At 38.7% G+C, this 21,329-nt stretch overlaps 2 protein-coding genes and 2 pseudogenes across 2 annotated transcripts; 2 read left to right on the top strand and 2 right to left on the bottom strand.

Moving 5' to 3' along the window:
- Positions 1-3,785: 3,785 nt before the first annotated feature.
- Positions 3,786-5,172, bottom strand: LOC147794670 (uncharacterized). Its single transcript, XM_087128925.1, has 3 exons — positions 5,042-5,172; positions 4,265-4,312; positions 3,786-4,160 (listed from the first exon to the last, which is right to left on the bottom strand). Exons 1-3 carry the CDS (start codon positions 5,129-5,131, stop codon positions 3,786-3,788), a joined length of 513 nt encoding a protein of 170 aa, XP_086985051.1. The 5' UTR covers positions 5,132-5,172.
- A 677-nt stretch (positions 5,173-5,849) lies between these two features.
- Positions 5,850-8,566, top strand: LOC147794669 (uncharacterized; annotated as a pseudogene).
- Positions 8,567-10,505: 1,939 nt separating this feature from the next.
- LOC147794668 (uncharacterized) lies at positions 10,506-14,287 on the top strand (annotated as a pseudogene).
- A 4,997-nt stretch (positions 14,288-19,284) lies between these two features.
- On the bottom strand, positions 19,285-20,631 carry LOC147794667 (uncharacterized). Its single transcript, XM_087128857.1, has 3 exons — positions 20,542-20,631; positions 19,764-19,811; positions 19,285-19,659 (listed from the first exon to the last, which is right to left on the bottom strand). Exons 1-3 carry the CDS (start codon positions 20,629-20,631, stop codon positions 19,285-19,287), a joined length of 513 nt encoding a protein of 170 aa, XP_086984983.1.
- Between the last annotated feature and the right edge of the window lie 698 nt (positions 20,632-21,329).

Genomic DNA, 21,329 nt, shown 5'->3' with positions numbered 1-21,329 from the left:
ATCTGAGACACCAACTCTTCATTTCTCCCGTTCTTAGCCACGCTTGACTCAGACATCATGGCTTCGTTCATTTTACTCAATTCTCTTCTCAAGTCCACAGCGACATTTACAGCTAGCATTTTTTCTTCCTCCATTTCGGCTTTATCACGAGTGAGTATCTCAATCGTGTGTCGTAAATTCACTGCCTACTATTGGATTTGATTCAGGTTCAGGTCGAGTGAGTCTCTATATTGAGTCAACATCTCTATATCTTTCTCCTCCCTCTCTAGCTCGTCCACTAGAGCCTCAATCTACATTAACATGTCATTCTCTTTCTCCACACCTTCTTCAACTTTCTTCATAAGATCAGAGATTACATTCCCATTCTTTTTCTTCTCCCGTTTGAGATAGAAGAGACTCTCACTCAGCTCAGCCACTTCCTTCTCTAATCTTTCGATCTCCTTTTCTAAAACTTTCTTTTCTTTTTCAATCAATACTTTCTCCTTCGAAAGTTGGTCGTTCAGGGATTTCAACGTCTGCAATTGAGACTTCTCCACAGATTTATCCACGACAGTTTTGGGTTGTTGCTCTGAATCTCTATTCTCCTCCTCAAGATCTGGCAGTTTCATTGGCTCGTTCGCTAATCGCATGGGCTTCTTCTTCGTCATTGTTTTGGGATTTTCAAGGGATTTTGAAGGGATTGCAGCTTGCATTTGAACCATCTATTTCTCATGTTCAATCTGCATTTCTGTCATCTTTTCTTCTTCCATTCTCTCTTCCATTCTCATCCTCTTTCTTCTTTCTTCCTCGAATTGCTTTTCCAGCCAGTGGAGCTCTCTATCTTCGAGCTCGGGCTCTCTATTATTTGGTTGTTCATCTTTATTCGATTTTCTCGTCTTCGGTATCAGCTGTGCATCACCTCATTTCTATTAGTTTCCATCGCCTCACGACTATCGCCGTTGTCTTTTGCACCGCCGTGTTCTTTCGTTTTCAGCTCTTCATTTTGGGCCATCAAGAGAATGCCTCCGTTTGTTGCGTCATCCAAGGCTAGGTTAATTGTTTCTTCCACCTTTTCATCGGCTCGACAATCTCTTGCATAATGACCCATTCTGCCACAATTGTAACATCTGTCGAAGTTATAGTTATTTGCATAGTGGCCATATTTCTGACATTTGGTAACACTGGATGTGGAATTGTATCCTTGACCGCGTCCTTGATTGTGTCCTCTTCCACGCCTATTTGCTTGGCTCGATAGTCTATTCTCTTTATAGTTTTCTTCGTAACTGTTGCCTTGACTACCTCGACCATTCTCGCGACTTCCACGACCTCTACCTTGAGTATTTTGAGAGAAGAGTACCTTTTCATCCTTTATTGATGCCTTAGTCTGAAGCGCTTGATCGAGGGTCTCCTTCTTCTTTTTCTTACGTTGCTCGTGTGCCTCGAGAGAACCGGCGAGCTCATCGACCGTGAACGTCGCTAGGTCCTTCGACTCTTCTATGTCTCATACAACATTCTCGAAGTTATCTGTTAACGACTTCAACATCTTCTCCACAACCCGCGTCTCAGGTAACATTTCTCGGTTTCGATTTAGTTGATTTGCCACGGTCTGTACGCGCGTGATGTAGTCAAATACATTTTCTGACTCCTTCATCTTCATTCTCTCCAACTCGCCACGCAGAGTGTCTGGAGACGCACCTGCTTGAATCGGTCGGTTCCTTTGAACACCTTTTCTAAAGTGTCCCATGCTTCTTTTGTCCCATCTTATTCATCGGCACTGATACAAATTTGTTGAAATAAAATTCGCTCTTATACCAATTTGTTGAAATAACAATCCGCTCTGATACCAACTTGTAAAAAATAAACACTAACTTTGAAACCAACTTGTTTAAATAACTCTCACGAAGCTGCGAAGGAGGTATCGAGAGGGGGAGAGACAAAGGGACAAAAGAAATTCCGAAAAAACTATTTTCTATTACACTATACGCTTTGCTTTTTGTCTTCTGCTCTTGCTTGCTTTTTGTCTCCTGCTCTTGCTCTTTGCATCTTCTTTTTACAATGAAAACGAACGAATTTAGAGGATTTCTAAGATCTAAAATTAGATATCCCATAACCCGTTCTCTCCTACTAGACTGATTCTTGTCCCTTCATATTTTGTTTGGCCTTTTCCTTTTCCTTCTTACAGCTCAAATTTCAAAAGCCTTACTAAATTTACCAAAACAAAAAACTACCCTTATTTTCTTTTTTCCATTTAAGTTTATTCCCAACAAAAGAGAAACGTGGACATTTTGGTGCTTTTCTCATATTCTTGGACGTTGTATGAAAAGAAAAAGGGGCCGAAGGATGGGGTTTAGAACTTTATGACACCCTCACAAAGTGGTTTCAACCGTGCTCCACTCAAGAGCAGATGCTTAAGTCTTTTTATTGATTTCTTAGCCTGTTCTCATTCAACCCTACTTCTCATTATCATTACAAGTGGCTTACACAATAGCCATCCTACAAGGATCCATAAACCATTATGTCAAAGAATATGGTTGGTCCCCCAAATAGTCCATTCTTCTTCACTTCAAATCATCAAGACGCCTCTCTCTACCAACAAAAATAACTTTTTGAAAAAATGGTAGTTTGCTAAGTTCCGTCAAGTCAACAAGAATAAGAATCCGGGGGTTTTCAAATTTTCATCGATGTGCCAACATTTTCATGTGTTTATAAGTTCAATATGGTGATAAATGAAAAATTAGTATTTCTGTTATGTCTTAGAAAAAATGGTTAAAAGTATCAACAAAATAGATCTAATATTAATAATTATTGCAGTTCGTAAGTTTTTGAATTCTTACGCTTGTGTCTAATACATCCACAACTTCAAAAACTATCAAATAAATTAGCGTATTACCTCGCTCAAATTTTCTAAAGTATTTCTCTCAAACATAACCTGAGGTTCGAGCATACGTCGATATCGTCCACGAAATCTGAAATTCACATCACTGATTTTTTCACTGGGTTAGAACAAGTGTCCCACAGTCGCTATCCCGCTACTGCAAAAGTGCGATGGTGACAATGGACAAGTCCATTACCAGCTTCTACATGGTCAAGGTCTGGCTCCAATTCCGCTTCTACAAGGTCGGAATCCGAGGCCAGCTCCATGACAGGTTTCAAGGGTCAAGAATACGATTAGGTTATGGACTTGCAGTCGTCTTCAACCTCGACTTCCCCACAAGATTGTCTTTAGGGAAGCGTCGTATTCGTATGGCCTGAAATTTTCCCTGCTTCCCAGTCTGTCCTGCACTCGACCATATGCTCATTTCGTTGATTGAGTCGGGTATCCTCCATCCCCTTTTGGGCCGCCCGATTATTTTATATCTGAAAAGTTTTAATATATAAAAAAAGTTCATTTTTAAATAGAAAACCCGGTAGTGGCCAACATTACAATAAACAAAATGGCAAGAATCTAGCACCAAAAATATATTTTATATCTGTTCAAGGTTTCAGGAAGAAATTATGATCCAGAAAGCTGTGCTACAAGAGACCTAGAAATATTGTTAGTTTGTAAAGATATGCAAATCATACTCGAACGCGCACTCTGTCAAAACAATCCACCGTTCGAAGTTGCTCGAGATGGGCCTACGAATGCTGGTCGACTCTCACCAAAGCAAAAGATGATGATTGCTTCGGATAGCACGTAGGACAACACTGAATCCATGTGGTTCATGAATATGTTTCCAACTTCGATGGAAACCCGAGCTATAGACCACGATTATACTGCACGAAACATAGCCTGAAATCGCGTACGTTGCCATTTCTGGTCATGTCTATTTCGAAGTTCCATCAATAGTTATGTTTCCCATTACAATCTCCATAGCTTCTCTCTCATCCTTCTCGCTTCTTTTAGTTGAAGCGTCCTGATCTTTGGGCTGATTTTGATGGGTTGATACAGAAGATTCAAGAATTCTTGAGACATAACTCAACCACGGATGGCTGAGACATTGTGCTGCTCTTGGTGTCTTTTCAGGTGCAAAATCCAATAAAGGAACAAGAAAGTCAGCCAAGTCATTAGCATCTTGCTTGCTGAAATCATACTTCTCGGTTAACACCTTATTAAGAGGCCAAAAGCACAATTGAGGAATATGCCTCAACTCGCCATATTTGTTGAAGTAGTCCCTTGAATAGCAGCCACCTAATGCAATCTGTGCCCGGATATTTTAAGAAAGAGCAAAATATAAATAAGTGAAAAAAATTTCATATATATAAAATAAAGACGACATGGTATCTGTAAGTATGTAAACATTACCTTGCGAGGCATCACTCCAAGAAGCTCCATCATCAATGCGAAATGATCCTGAAACTAAAATAAAGAGTAGAAATTACAACTTCCAGAAGAGAAGGTCCATGTAATAAGCTGATACTCATAGCAAAGTCTTGTTTTGATGTTCCTCGAACACGTATACCAGTGATGTCGACATGATATACATATAGTTGTTTTTTAAAAAAAAGAAACAAGTACCATATGTATACTACCGCTATCCTACAAGCTAAGGAGAATGCGATTAGCTGAGATAATAGCCACATTGTATTAAAAAAATGGAAAGAAAGGCATCAAGTTAAAAGTAAAATTCTTTATGTTTTCCAAACGACAGTCTTTACAAATTATTCACCTATTCACCTGGCATATTTAGTGTATGACATTGTTGAAATTAAATTGAGCCTCCTCCACCAGTTAACCAAAATAAAACAACCGACCAAATATTTCAGTATCAGGTAAACTTCTACATTATGCCGCTGTTACAGCTACAACGGAAGAAACATGTCAACGAATAAAATTATAACTCATTGATAACGAAAAAAAAACAACAATAACAAACAACACAAAAAAAGAAAAAAACTTTTAAGCATGGTTTTCAAACGATTGAAAATGTGGGACTTTACTATAAGTAGAAGCAATGCTTCCCAAGGGGAGGTGAGACTCGATTAACAAATGTTACACGTTAAGAATAAATGAGTATAAGAAAGAAAAAAATAATCATACTGATAAAAGAACAAAAAAAAAAAAAAAAGTCTCTGAACATACCTCATCCCTTTCATAGTTGTCACCACTGTGTGGATCAAAGAGAACATCGCCAGTGGCCAACTCAAAACAAATGCAAGCAAATGACCACATATCTGCTGGATTCGAATATTTAGATCCAAGAATAACCTCAAGACTCCTATACTGCCGTGTCTGAATATCATTAGTAAATTGCTTGTAGATAAGAGAAACTTCAAGAATGGGCAACTAGTGTCAAATTACTGCCATGTAAATTGCTAGGAGTGTCTCATCAATGCCACTCCAATCATCATTGGCATGTAAGATTAAATGTCTAATGTCTAGCGACATCCTTAATGCTAATTACATTATTAGGAAACTAAATTTTTTTGAATTACCAAGGTATGAGAAATAGTGATCAATTTCATATGCGATTGTATATCCTCAATCCAAAAGTTATCTGGTCACTAATTAGTGTGTCTTAATTTGGGTTAAACTAAACCTAAAGCTTAACAAACCTTCGTACTAACGTCTTTTTCTACATTAATGTTAACACCGATGGACATTGTTCGTTTTCCTTGTTGAACTTGAATTCATTACTAGTTATAGTCAAGAAAACACAAATTTGATCACTGGGCATTGTGGTTAAGGGTCGTTAACTTTAACTAAGAAGTCTTAGGTCCAAAACTTGCGACCTGCTTGGAAGACTAACCTTCTTTGATTGGGAGCTTTCAAATGTTGTGAAGTTGAACAATAGTAAGCTACTTTGAAGTTTGTGAAAGTGTAAAAGGTCAGGACTTGGGTACTACAAAAATTTTGAGGAAGAAAAACTCCTTAATTCACTTGATTCAGAATGAGAGTCGTGTATTGTTTCCTTCAGTGTCAACCTTGAACTTTTGCCAGTTGTTTTTCACTCAAGCTCATTGGCAACTTGACCTGCTTGTCCACTCTGTAATGCTGGCCTATCCCTTTTGATAATACTAATGATATTTTGACTTTCTTTGAATTAGGGAAGGATTCTTCTCCCGATTGGATAATTCTGTTCAAGATCAAGCAAGTAGCCGGCATTCTGACACCACATATAACAGTGATGATGGTGATTCTCTAATTGACCTGAATCGTACAAGGAGTTTTGAGGTCCTAGATGATCTTCCTAGACGTTCTGGGCCAATTAACGTGGAAAGTCATAACGCAAGCTCTTATAGCATTGGTCTAACTCAAGTCATATCTGATTTAGAAAGAATTAATGCTCAAGGTAGGGAAGCATCTATTGATGCGCTAGAAAGTACACAAGAACAGGTTGAAGAGAATGGTGTAGCCAGCCAAATAGCTGATATCAACTCGATGGAGATGAGAGAAGATTCAGGACAACGTATGAGAAGAATTTTACAAGAAATTGCTGCAAAAAATTTATACCTTGAAGTTCCTCAAATTGATGACGAGGATCATACTAGCATACCAGATGTCGAATCTTCCATTCAACAAATTGATACCCGCGAGGAATATGATGATATTGGAGTATTATCAGATCATTCTAGAAGTTTTCAAGACAATGATCTTGAAAATGTAGATCCGCTGGAATCTACTTCTCACGAGCAACTGAATGAAGATCTAGGTATGGGAGTTGAGCCAAATGATTGGCAAGCATATGGTTTTCAACGGGATGAATGGAAAACAGCATTGAAGAAGATATAAATGAAACTCAGTTGGAAAGCATCACACTACTCATTGGTCTGGAGAATTCTCGAGTATGACACATAGAGGAGATATTCATCTGTAAAATGCCCTTGGAGCTTCACATGAAAATGCTATCATTGTGGAGGATGTGCCTAATTGGTTAGAGGGCTCTCCTAGTCGGGAGGCTACATCTAGCCGAAGGTTGGAGACCTTTATTTTCGTGAAGAGAATAATGTGCATAATGTGGAAATGAGAGAACTTTTAAATAGGTATCAAAAAATTTATATAACAACATGCCTGGTTGAATTCAGACTAAATGGTGAATTTACATGTGGACTATTTTTCTTTATTATGCAGGAGAAGTGTCTCTACTCTTCTTAGTAGTGGTTTCCGAGAAAGTCTTGACCAGTTAATTCGATCTTACATAGACAGGCGAGGTCACAGTACCAGTAATGGGGATCTAGACGAGACGATGTCCCCTTACACGTCTGCAGAACAAGAGCAAGAGCACGACAGGCAGACTGCAGGTCAAGCGGGTTCTGCTGCGAGCCATCCACTTGCTTTGCCTCTGCCACCTGCAATGCCCCCTCGGCAACTTTGGGAACATGAATTGAGTCATGATAGTTGGTCAAGACGTGATTTCCATCAGCAGTTTGGAGTTGTATGTCTCATCATTGTTCCCTTGTTTGTTGTCTTTTTGGGTGAAATCAGTTGGATTAAAGTAAATAAAAGAGATAGGAAAACGTGCAAATATCAATGGTAAACGATTGATGAATTGTGATTCTATAATTCTATTTAGAATTATTGCAATTGTCTATTAGGTGAAGTCAGTGTTGGTTGTTGGATAATCTGGTCATCTTTTTTTCGTTCTTTATTTTATTGTTATTACTATTCTTTTAAATTTGATGTTGTTGCTGAACGTTACAGGACTGGGAGATCATTAATGATTTGAGGATCGACATGCCTAGGCTGCAGCAGAGGATGAGCAACCTACAGAGAATGTTGGAGACATGCATGGACATGCAACTTGAGCTGCAACGCTCAATTAAGCAAGAAGTTTCTTCTGCACTTAACCGAACAGCTGGTTCAGAAGGTATGCCTTCATTCTCAATGTAGCTGAATTCTTTAGTTTATTACATCATTTAGATTTGATCAATTAACAAGCTTCCTGTGAACCCACCCCACCCCCTAAAAAAAAATAGAACATGGTACTTGATTTGCAGAGGTGCATGCCTTAATCTAAGTGATTTCATAAGTAATTTAAGTAGTTTCTGTGCTTCTTGGTTGTAGATATTATATTTTTCCAAAATTCGACATGGCCTTCTTTGTTTTTTTTGATGTTGTTCCTGCCCTGAACCACCGAAATATATCATACTTTACTCAAATGGTTATTCAGCATGGGTGGAGGGAGGATGGGATATTCTTTAGTGTTCTGGTCACTAATATGATATCACTTTCACATGTCATTCGACTGGCTTGACTACATATAATGTTCACGAACAGAGATATTTGAAGACAGTTTGCCAGACGAAGAACCCAAATGGGACCGAGTAAGGAAAGGAATTTGTTGTATATGTTGTGATAACCATATTGATGCTTTGTTGTATAGGTCATTCTAGCAAAATCTCAGACCATTTTTGTGTGTTTTTCTCTAGTTCCAAGTTTCATTTAACTTATATTTTCTCCGTTACAATCTATAGATGCCGGCACATGTGCACATGTTCAAAATGTGCTAACGAGTTGGTCGAAGCAAGAGAAAAGTGTCCGACATGTCATGCGCCTATTCTAGAAGTGATTCGTGCTTACTCTTTATGACGAATTAGATGACAATAAAGACAAAAAATGAGACTAATAGTGAGATTCGTTGATCTTCATCCTCTTGTTCCTTCCATCCATCCATCCATCCATCCATCCATCCATCCAGGTGTCTTACTGATTCTTCTCGTCCAAATTTCTATGCATATAAAGTTTATTATACAATGATGGACGATTGAAATAATATATGTAATCTCTATTATTGATTAATCTAGCGAGAATAAATACGATGAGTGGATTTAGAAACCTTATTCAAGGAATTTGAGAATGATAAAGCTTACTTTTCTAATTCCACTCTCAAAAACTCTAGAGCAACGTCTAGTTGGCTTATAGTTTTATTTTTATTTTCCAAGTTTTCAATCCTGTGCTCTTATTAGCAATTTAATTTATGGATGAACTATATACTTTTCTTAATCTTAAGACTACATGAACACAAATAGATTAAGACTACATGAACACAAATTTATGAAGCCCAAAATAAATGGTTTCTATTAATGTTTTTGTGAAATGCACACAATTTTTTTTAATTCCAAAATTCATGCTCTTGAAATAAAATTAAAGTACAATTTATTCAACTCTTTTATAATATTATTAACCGAAAAAATTGACTCTTTTATATAATAATTCGTGCTAAACTAAAAAATAAACATAAATAAAGTTGGGTTATAATTATAAATTCCAATTTGAATATGCTAGCCCTTCCAGCACTACCACCGTCGATGCCACAAACAACCTTGTTAACCGACAATAAGACACGTGCAATACAGCTTGGTTCCAACTTAGGTGCACCTAAATTCTGAAGTTTTCATACTCGAAATATTAATTCTTATTTTACTTTAAAAAAATAAAATATTTTTAATAAAAAAATTCCCATCACAAAATACTTTTTTTTGTTTTTTTTGTTATCAAGGAAAAAAAATATATAATTTCTCGAATCTTTAAATATAAAATATCTACTTTCAAATCCACTTTCCATACGTGTACTAAAAACTTGATAAAAAACAATTTTTGCACTTTTTTTTTTTTTTTTAAGCCGGTTGCAAAATGATTTTAAATATAACAAAAATAAATTTAACTATTTTAAAATTATCTTAAAAGAAAACTTGATAATTAGAAAGATCGGATGAACTATTTTATTTTAAAACCATATTTGTATCAACATGTTAGTATCAAGTCATTTCAAGATATGAACTTAATGTTTTTCCAAAAGACTTTTTCAATGGCACAAACTTGGACCAATGGTCGGTTTACTGCTGAACTTTCCATCCACTTTCTAAGCTTTAGCTTCTGATCTTCAAAACCGACAAAAGTTGATAATTAGAAAAATATGATCAATCCAACCTAATTTATGCCGTCTTACATAAATAAAAATTTTATAGATTGAATTGGTTTATTGGTTCTCCTGAAACTCGATTGGGTTGAACTAAACCAACTCGAATTTATTATAAATTTTATAATATCATTTTTATATACGATCGAGTTATATATACGTATATTTAGTTGCCCAAACAATCGAAATCAATTCAACTCAAAAATTTTATTGTATTAATTAATAAGTGTTGTTAGGGTTGAAAATTTTTCAACCCGAACAATTGGATTAGATCTAAAAAGTATCTCAGCCAACCGGACCCAACTCAACCAACGAACATCCCTAACCGACACATCAAGATATTAAGATTAGAAGTTTTCTTCACGAAGACACTATTCTAAAACTAGGAATTTTGAACTGATTTTAGCATTAGAAAAGCAAATTTTTGATAAGGACAACAGCTTCATTGCATATTTGGGAATGAAGCTGTTGAAGAGTGTCTTTATTTGGCAGAAACCTCTATAACTTACTCGCCTTCCCGACCACAATCAACTCAACTCAACTCAACCATTCAACTGCCTTTCATTAGGCGCCTTGGCCTAGCTTACTAACCACTGGTTCGAGACTCGAACCGGTTAACCGGGCAACTTTTTGTTATATAAAGGAGCTGTTTGTTTGTGAAGATCAAGCCAAACCAAGCACTCCGCCATGATGCTTCTTCCTTGCTTACTTCTCATCCTTTCAGCCTGTGTTTCTGCAACACAGTACAGAATCCCAAGGCTTAGTCCAACCGACAGAGATTCAGAAGCTCTGTCCTCGCCTCTTTCGGATGATTTCAAGACATTTTATTACAACCAAACGTTAGATCACTTCAATTATAGGCCTGAAAGCTACACGACGTTCGCTCATAGATATATAATCAACTTTAAGTATTGGGGCGGCGCAAATTCGAGCGCTCCCATTCTTGCCTACTTGGGAGCTGAAGGTCCACTGGATAATGATTTGAACGTTGTAGGATTCTCGACTGATAATGCTGCTCAGTTTGGGGCTCTTCTTGTTTATATTGAGGTAAGAGCTTTCATGTTCTTGTGTGGTTCATATTTAATTCTTTGGAGGGTTTATATGATTTTGTTTTGTTTTGTTGTTAGCATCGTTATTATGGGAAATCGATACCCTTTGGATCAAGGGAGGTAGCATTGAAGAATGCAAGCACTTTAGGCTATTTCAACTCTGCTCAAGCAATAGCAGATTATGCTGATGTTCTTATACATGTTAAAAAGGAGTTGCATGCTAAAGATTCTCCTGTGATTGTTCTTGGTGGATCATATGGTGGAAGTAAGTGGGTTCTCGTTTAAAATTGTGAGATTTCACGTCGGTTGGAAAGGGGAATGAAGCATTTCTTATAAGGGTGTGGAAACGAATCGCTAGTAGATGTGTTTTAAAACTGTAAGGCTGATGACGATGCGTAACGGGCCAAAACGGACAATATCTACTAGCGATGGCCTTGGGTTGTTACAAATGGTATCAGAGCTAGACACTGAGTAGCGTGCTAGCGAGGACACTGGGCCTCCAAGAGGGGTGGATTGTGAGATCCCACATCGGGTGGAGAGGGGAACAAAACTTTTCTTATAAGGGTGTGGAAGCCTCTCCCTAGCAGACGCGTTTTAAAACCGTGAGGCTAACGACGATATGTAACGGGCCAAAGCGGACAATATCTGCTAGCGGTGGCCTCGAGCTGTTGTAAATGGTATCAGAGCTAGACACCGGGTAGTGTGCCAGCGAGGACACTGGGCCTCCAAGAGGGGTGGATTGTGAGATCCCACATCGGTTGGAAAGGGGAACGAAACATTTCTTGTAAGGGTGTGGAAGCCTCTTCCTAGCAGACGCGTCTTAAAACCGTGAGGCTAACGGCGATACGTAACGGGCCAAAACGGATAATATCTGCTAGTGGTGGCCTTGAGCTGTTGCAAACGGTATCAGAGCCATACACTAGCGAGGACGCTGAGCCACCAAGAGCGGTGGATTGTGAGATCCCACATCAGTTGGAGAGGGGAACGAAACACTTCTTGTAAGGGTGTAGAAGCCTCTCTCTAGCAAACGCGTTTTAATACCGTGAGGCTAACGACGATACGTAACGTGCGAAGCGAACAATATCTGCTAGCGGTTACAAAAATGTTCAAACTCTATATAACAGAACATGTTTTTTTTTTTGTTCTGTTTTGTTTTGTGGGAAACAGTGTTGGCTGCATGGTTTCGTCTGAAATATCCTCATGTCGCCCTTGGAGCTCTTGCTTCTTCAGCTCCAATCCTTTACTTCGACAATATCACGCCACAAGATGCATACTATTCCATTGCCACTAAGGATTTCAGAGTAAGATCCTTCAACAACAACAACAATGCATCCTTTTGAACCTTTCGAACTTTTTAAACACACAAAAATGTGAATGAATTTGCAGGACGTTAGTGAAAGTTGCTATGAAACCATTCGGGATTCCTGGTCCAAGATTGAAACAATTGCTTCCAAGCCGGATGGCCTTTCCATTCTTAGCAAAGAGTTCAAAAGTTGCAGGTATTAGAATTCATGGCTTCTCATATCCAAATTTAATGAAGTTTGTGCTTCAAATCAGTTGTTCTTGTTTTAGTCCTCTGAAGAACTTTGCTCAGCTGGAAGACTTCTTGTGGTCTATGTATACCGTCGCAGCCCAATACGACCACCCACCAAGGTATCCAGTCACTATAATCTGTGATGCCATTGATGGAGCTTCACCAGGAAGTGGAATTGTTGACTGAATTGCTGCAGGGGTGTTTGCTTATAAAGGAAATCTTTCCTGCTACATGAATCAGGCCAGAGATGAAACTGAAACCGATGTGGGATGGAGGTGGCAGGTAATCTTTTTATTACACAAATACCGATGTGGAATGCATCGAACTTCGAAAAGCTTCATTTTTTTTTTTTGACGTTTTAAGAAGCTTTTGTGTTGTGTGTGTAACTCAGAGATGCAGTGAAATGGTGATGCCATTAAGCACAGGCAATGATACTATGTTTCCAGCATACAGTTTTGAGCTTGGAAGCTTCATAGATTACTGCAATGAGTTATACGGTGTGTCTCCAAGGCCTCACTGGGTCACCACCTATTATGGAGGCCATGTATGCACTTCAGCCACCTCGATCTTTTTCTTTATTTTCTTTATTGAAATTACTGTAACCGCCCAAATCTATAGTAGATATTGTCTTTTTTTTACTTTCTTTTTCAGGCTTCCTCTCAAAGTTTTTAAAACTACACCCTTGTAAAGAATGTTTTGTTCTTCTCCCCAACCAATGTGGGATCTTACAATCCACCCCTTCCCTCGGGGCCAGCGTCCTCGTTGGCACTCGTTCCCTTCTCCAGTCGATGTGGGACTCAACAATCCACTCCAACCCTCGAGGCCCAGCATCCTCGCTGGCACCCGTTCCCTTCTCCAATCGATGTGAGATCCCACAATCTACCCCCTCGAGGCCCAGCGTCCTTGCTAGCACACAGCCTCGTATCCACCACCCTTCGGGGTGCATCCGACCATTCTGTTAGTGGATCTCACAATCCACCCCCTCGAGGCCCAGCATCCTTACTGGCACACCGCCTCGTATCCACCCCCTTCGGGGCCCACCACTAGATGATATCATCCTCTTTGGGTTTCCCCTCAAGGTTTTTATATTAGAGAGGTTTCCACGCCCTTATAAACAATGTTTTTTTTTTCTCCTCACCAACCGATATAGGATCTCACAATCCACCCCCTCGGGACCCAGCGTCCTTGTTGGCACACCGCCTCGTGTCCACCCCCTTCAGGGATCAGCCTCCTCGCTGGCACATCACCCAGTGTCTGGCTCTGATACCATTTGTAAACGTCCAACCCCACCGCTAACATATATTATCCTCTTTGAGCTTTCCCTTTCAAGCTTCCCTTTAAGGTTTCTAAAACGCGTCTACTAGGGAGAGGTTTCCACACGCCCATAAAGAATAGTTCGTTCTCCTCCCCAACCGACGTAGAATCTCACAATTTCTTTGTCTCCCTTCAAATTTCAGGACATAAAACTCATCCTTAAGAGATTTGGCAGCAACATCATTTTCTCCAATGGACTCAGGGACCCTTATAGCAGCGGCGGGTAAACGAAAACCAAAGCTCCAACATTTATTGCACATAAAGAACAATCAGCTTTACTTCAACTCTCTATCTCTTTTTGTGAATGCAGAGTGTTGCATAACTTATCTGACAGTCTCCTTGCACTCCATATGCCTAATGGTTTGATTCAGACTCATAAATTCTAACTTCAAAGCTTTGTTCTTTTAAGCTGACATGTTTTGAACTTTCCAGGATCTCATTGTTTGAACATTTTACGAGCAAATGAAACGGATCCCCAGTGGTTGGTGGAACAAAGAGAGACAGAGGTTAACATCATTAAAGGATGGATCATTAAGTACTATGCTGATCTTGGCAGTCCAAACAATATATAAATAACACATAACGATGATGAAACACTATAAACAGGATACGAAAATCATCCTGACATGTATGCCACTGAAGATGAATTTATGAACTTGTATTGATGTTAGTGTTGAAAACGTCCATTGAATAGCTAAAGCATACTGCTAATAGATATTGTCAGCTTTGACTCGTTACGTATCGTCGTTAGCCTCACGGTTTTAAAACACGTATGCTAGGAAGAAGTTTTCACACTCTAGATATGCTTTGTTTCCCTTTCCAATTAAGGTGGGATCTCACAATCCACCCCCTTGGGAGTTCAGCATTCTCGTTGGTACACCGCCCAATGTCTGGCTCTGATACCATTTGTAACAGCTCAAGCCCACTGCTAGAAGATATTATCTGCTTTGGCCCGTTACGTATCTCACCATCAGCCTCACTGTTTTAAAACGCGTCTACTAGGGAGAGGTTTCCACACCCTTATAAAGAATGCTTCATTTCCCTCTCCAACCGATATGAGATTTCACAGTCCATCACTTAACAGTTAAAACATATGAACTTGGACGTTCTCCTAGATACAAACTTGAAAGTTCACGAACAGTTGAATCGTTCAATAATGGCCCCTAAAGAGTGTTGAAATAAAATTCGCTCTCATACCAATTTGTTGTAATAACAATCCCCTCCGATACAAACTTGCAGAAAATAGACGCTCGCTCTGAAACCAACTTGTTTAAATAACTCTCACGAAGCTGTGAAGGGGGTGTCGAGAGGGGAGAGACAAGGGGACAAAGGAAATTATGAAAAAAACTCTTTTCTATTACACGGTACACTTTGCTTTCTGTCTCTTCCTCTTTTCCTCTTGCTTTTTACAATGAAAACGAATCAATTTATAGAGTTTCTGAGATTTAAAATGAGCGATCCCATAACCCATTCTCTCCTCAAGCGATTGTTGTCCCTTTTTTTTTTTTTTTTTGGCCTTTTCCTTCTTACGACTCACATTTCAAAAGCCTTACTAAGTTTAACAAAATAAAAAACTACCCTTCTTTTCTTTTTTCCATTTAAGTTTATTCCCAACAAAACTTCCTCATAAACTTAAATGCTCTATTCAACGATTCCACCTGCGTCGTTTTCGTTTTCTTGAGCTCAGTCGTGGTTTCTTCAATTTTCTCTCCTTGTCCTCGAGCAGCAGACTAAGCTTGTTCTTCTTTGATGAGAGTTCATTTGGATCTTCTAGAGAACAGCCTATCTGAGACACCAACTCTTCATTTCTCCCGTTCTTAGCCACGCTTGACTCAGACATCATGGCTTCGTTCATTTTACTCAATTCTCTTCTCAAGTCCACAGCGACATTTACAGCTAGCATTTTTTCTTCCTCCATTTCGGCTTTATCACGAGTGAGTATCTCAATCGTGTGTCGTAAATTCACTGCCTACTATTGGATTTGATTCAGGTTCAGGTCGAGTGAGTCTCTATATTGAGTCAACATCTCTATATCTTTCTCCTCCCTCTCTAGCTCGTCCACTAGAGCCTCAATCTACATTAACATGTCATTCTCTTTCTCCACACCTTCTTCAACTTTCTTCATAAGATCAGAGATTACATTCCCATTCTTTTTCTTCTCCCGTTTGAGATAGAAGAGACTCTCACTCAGCTCAGCCACTTCCTTCTCTAATCTTTCGATCTCCTTTTCTAAAACTTTCTTTTCTTTTTCAATCAATACTTTCTCCTTCGAAAGTTGGTCGTTCAGGGATTTCAACGTCTGCAATTGAGACTTCTCCACAGATTTATCCACGACAGTTTTGGGTTGTTGCTCTGAATCTCTATTCTCCTCCTCAAGATCTGGCAGTTTCATTGGCTCGTTCGCTAATCGCATGGGCTTCTTCTTCGTCATTGTTTTGGGATTTTCAAGGGATTTTGAAGGGATTGCAGCTTGCATTTGAACCATCTATTTCTCATGTTCAATCTGCATTTCTGTCATCTTTTCTTCTTCCATTCTCTCTTCCATTCTCATCCTCTTTCTTCTTTCTTCCTCGAATTGCTTTTCCAGCCAGTGGAGCTCTCTATCTTCGAGCTCGGGCTCTCTATTATTTGGTTGTTCATCTTTATTCGATTTTCTCGTCTTCGGTATCAGCTGTGCATCACCTCATTTCTATTAGTTTCCATCGCCTCACGACTATCGCCGTTGTCTTTTGCACCGCCGTGTTCTTTCGTTTTCAGCTCTTCATTTTGGGCCATCAAGAGAATGCCTCCGTTTGTTGCGTCATCCAAGGCTAGGTTGATCGTTTCTTCCACCTTTTCATCGGCTCGACAATCTCTTGCATAATGACCCATTCTGCCACAATTGTAACATCTGTCGAAGTTACAGTTATTTGCATAGTGGCCATATTTCTGACATTTGGTAACACTGGATGTGGAATTGTATCCTTGACCGCGTCCTTGATTGTGTCCTCTTCCACGCCTATTTGCTTGGCTCGATAGTCTATTCTCTTTATAGTTTTCTTCGTAACTGTTGCCTTGACTACCTCGACCATTCTCGCGACTTCCACGACCTCTACCTTGAGTATTTTGATAGAAGAGTACCTTTTCATCCTTTATTGATGCCTTAGTCTGAAGCGCTTGATCGAGGGTCTCCTTCTTCTTTTTCTTACGTTGCTCGTGTGCCTCGAGAGAACCGACGAGCTCATCGACCGTGAACGTCGCTAGGTCCTTCGACTCTTCTATGTCTCATACAACATTCTCGAAGTTATCTGTTAACGACTTCAACATCTTCTCCACAACCCGCGTCTCAGGTAACATTTCTCCGTTTCGATTTAGTTGATTTGCCACGGTCTGTACGCGCGTGATGTAGTCAAATACATTTTCTGACTCCTTCATCTTCATTCTCTCCAACTCGCCACGCAGAGTGTCTGGAGACGCACCTGCTTGAATCGGTCGGTTCCTTTGAACACCTTTTCTAAAGTGTCCCATGCTTCTTTTGTCCCATCTTATTCATCGGCACTGATACAAATTTGTTGAAATAAAATTCGCTCTTATACCAATTTGTTGAAATAACAATCCGCTCTGATACCAACTTGTAAAAAATAAACACTAACTTTGAAACCAACTTGTTTAAATAACTCTCACGAAGCTGTGAAGGAGGTATCGAGAGGGGGAGAGACAAAGGGACAAAAGAAATTCCGAAAAAACTATTTTCTATTACACTATACGCTTTGCTTTTTGTCTCCTGCTCTTGCTTGCTTTTTGTCTCCTGCTCTTGCTCTTTGCATCTTCTTTTTACAATGAAAACGAACGAATTTAGAGGATTTCTAAGATCTAAAATTAGATATCCCATAACCCGTTCTCTCCTACTAGACTGATTCTTGTCCCTTCATATTTTGTTTGGCCTTTTCCTTTTCCTTCTTACTGCTCAAATTTCAAAAGCCTTACTAAATTTACCAAAACAAAAAACTACCCTTATTTTCTTTTTTTCATTTAAGTTTATTCCCAACAAAAGAGAAACGTGGACATTTGGGTGCTTTTCTCATATTCTTGGACGTTGTATGAAAAGAAAAAGGGGCCGAAGGATGGGGTTTAGAACTTTATGACACCCTCACAAAGTGGTTTCAACCGTGCTCCACTCAAGAGCAGATGCTTAAGTCTTTTTATTGATTTCTTAGCCTGTTCTCATTCAACCCTACTTCTCATTATCATTACAAGTGGCTTACACAATAGCCATCCTACAAGGATCCATAAACCATTATGTCAAAGAATATGGTTGGTCCCCCAAATAGTCCATTCTTCTTCACTTCAAATCATCAAGACGCCTCTCTCTACCAACAAAAATAACTTTTTGAAAAAATGGTAGTTTGCTAAGTTCCGTCAAGTCAACAAGAATAAGAATCCGGGGGTTTTCAAATTTTCATCGATGTGCCAACATTTTCATGTGTTTATAAGTTCAATATGGTGATAAATGAAAAATTAGTATTTCTGTTATGTCTTAGAAAAAATGGTTAAAAGTATCAACAAAATAGATCTAATATTAATAATTATTGCAGTTCGTAAGTTTTTGAATTCTTACGTTTGTGTCTAATACATCCACAACTTCAAAAACTATCAAATAAATTAGCGTATTACCTCGCTCAAATTTTCTAAAGTATTTCTCTCAAACATAACCTGAGGTTCGAGCATACGTCGATATCGTCCACGAAATCTGAAATTCACATCACTGATTTGTTCACTGGGTTAGAACAAGTGTCCCACAGTCGCTATCCCGCTACTGCAAAAGTGCGATGGTGACAATGGACAAGTCCATTACCAGCTTCTACATGGTCAAGGTCTGGCTCCAATTCCGCTTCTACAAGGTCGGAATCCGAGGCCAGCTCCATGACAGGTTTCAAGGGTCAAGAATACGATTAGGTTATGGACTTGCAGTCGTCTTCAACCTCGACTTCCCCACAAGATTGTCTTTAGGGAAGCGTCGTATTCGTATGGCCTGAAATTTTCCCTGCTTCCCAGTCTGTCCTGCACTCGACCATATGCTCATTTCGTTGATTGAGTCGGGTATCCTCCATCCCCTTTTGGGCCGCCCGATTATTTTATATCTGAAAAGTTTTAATATATAAAAAAAGTTCATTTTTAAATAGAAAACCCGGTAGTGGCCAACATTACAATAAACAAAATGGCAAGAATCTAGCACCAAAAATATATTTTATATCTGTTCAAGGTTTCAGGAAGAAATTATGATCCAGAAAGTTGTGCTACAAGAGACCTAGAAATATTGTTAGTTTGTAAAGATATGCAAATCATACTCGAACGCGCACTCTGTCAAAACAATCCACCGTTCGAAGTTGCTCGAGATGGGCCTACGAATGCTGGTCGACTCTCACCAAAGCAAAAGATGATGATTGCTTCGGATAGCACGTAGGACAACACTGAATCCATGTGGTTCATGAATATGTTTCCAACTTCGATGGAAACCCGAGCTATAGACCACGATTATACTGCACGAAACATAGCCTGAAATCGCGTACGTTGCCATTTCTGGTCATGTCTATTTCGAAGTTCCATCAATAGTTATGTTTCCCATTACAATCTCCATAGCTTCTCTCTCATCCTTCTCGCTTCTTTTAGTTGAAGCGTCCTGATCTTTGGGCTGATTTTGATGGGTTGATACAGAAGATTCAAGAATTCTTGAGACATAACTCAACCACGGATGGCTGAGACATTGTGCTGCTCTTGGTGTCTTTTCAGGTGCAAAATCCAATAAAGGAACAAGAAAGTCAGCCAAGTCATTAGCATCTTGCTTGCTGAAATCATACTTCTCGGTTAACACCTTATTAAGAGGCCAAAAGCACAATTGAGGAATATGCCTCAACTCGCCATATTTGTTGAAGTAGTCCCTTGAATAGCAGCCACCTAATGCAATCTGTGCCCGGATATTTTAAGAAAGAGCAAAATATAAATAAGTGAAAAAAATTTCATATATATAAAATAAAGACGACATGGTATCTGTAAGTATGTAAACATTACCTTGCGAGGCATCACTCCAAGAAGCTCCATCATCAATGCGAAATGATCCTGAAAATAAAATAAAGAGTAGAAATTACAACTTCCAGAAGAGAAGGTCCATGTAATAAGCTGATACTCATAGCAAAGTCTTGTTTTGATGTTCCTCGAACACGTATACCAGTGATGTCGACATGATATACATATAGTTGTTTTTAAAAAAAAAGAAACAAGTACCATATGTATACTACCGCTATCCTACAAGCTAAGGGGAATGCGATTAGCTGAGATAATAGCCACATTGTATTAAAAAAATGGAAAGAAAGGCATCAAGTTAAAAGTAAAATTCTTTATGTTTTCCAAACGACAGTCTTTTCAAATTATTCACCTATTCACCTGGCATATTTAGTGTATGACATTGTTGAAATTAAATTGAGCCTCCTCCACCAGTTAACCAAAATAAAACAACCGACCAAATATTTCAGTATCAGGTAAACTTCTACATTATGCCGCTGTTACAGCTACAACGGAAGAAACATGTCAACGAATAAAATTATAACTGATTGATAACGAAAAAAAAACAACAATAACAAACAACACAAAAAAAGAAAAAAACTTTTAAGCATGGTTTTCAAACGATTGAAAATGTGGGACTTTACTATAAGTAGAAGCAATGCTTCCCAAGGGGAGGTGAGACTCGATTAACAAATGTTACACGTTAAGAATAAATGAGTATAAGAAAGAAAAAAATAATCATACTGATAAAAGAACAAAAAAAAAAAAAAAAAGTCTCTGAACATACCTCATCCCTTTCATAGTTGTCACCACTGTGTGGATCAAAGAGAACATCGCCAGTGGCCAACTCAAAACAAATACAAGCAAATGACCACATATCTGCTGGATTCGAATATTTAGATCCAAGAATAACCTCAAGACTCCTATACTGCCGTGTCTGAATATCATTAGTAAATTGCTTGTAGATAAGAGAAACTTCAAGAATGGGCAACTAGTGTCAAATGACTGCCATGTAAATTGCTAGGAGTGTCTCATCAATGCCACTCCAATCATCATTGGCATGTAAGATTAAATGTCTAATGTCTAGCGACATCCTTAATGCTAATTACATTATTAGGAAACTAAATTTTTTTGAATTACCAAGGTATGAGAAATAGTGATCAATTTCATATGCGATTGTATATCCTCAATCCAAAAGTTATCTGGTCACTAATTAGTGTGTCTTAATTTGGGTTAAACTAAACCTAAAGCTTAACAAACCTTCGTACTAACGTCTTTTTCTACATTAATGTTAACACCGATGGACATTGTTCGTTTTCCTTGTTGAACTTGAATTCATTACTAGTTATAGTCAAGAAAACACAAATTTGATCACTGGGCATTGTGGTTAAGGGTCGTTAACTTTAACTAAGAAGTCTTAGGTCCAAAACTTGCGACCTGCTTGGAAGACTAACCTTCTTTGATTGGGAGCTTTCAAATGTTGTGAAGTTGAACAATAGTAAGCTGCTTTGAAGTTTGTGAAAGTGTAAAAGGTCAGGACTTGGGTACTACAAAAATTTTGAGGAAGAAAAACTC

The sequence above is a fragment of the Cucurbita pepo genome, chromosome 1 (assembly GCF_057944985.1).
Source record: "Cucurbita pepo subsp. pepo isolate OVF chromosome 1, ASM5794498v1, whole genome shotgun sequence".
NCBI lineage: Eukaryota > Viridiplantae > Streptophyta > Magnoliopsida > Cucurbitales > Cucurbitaceae > Cucurbita > Cucurbita pepo.
The sequence above is the reverse complement of the archived record's forward strand: the minus strand, read 5'-3'. Positions and strand labels throughout refer to the sequence as shown.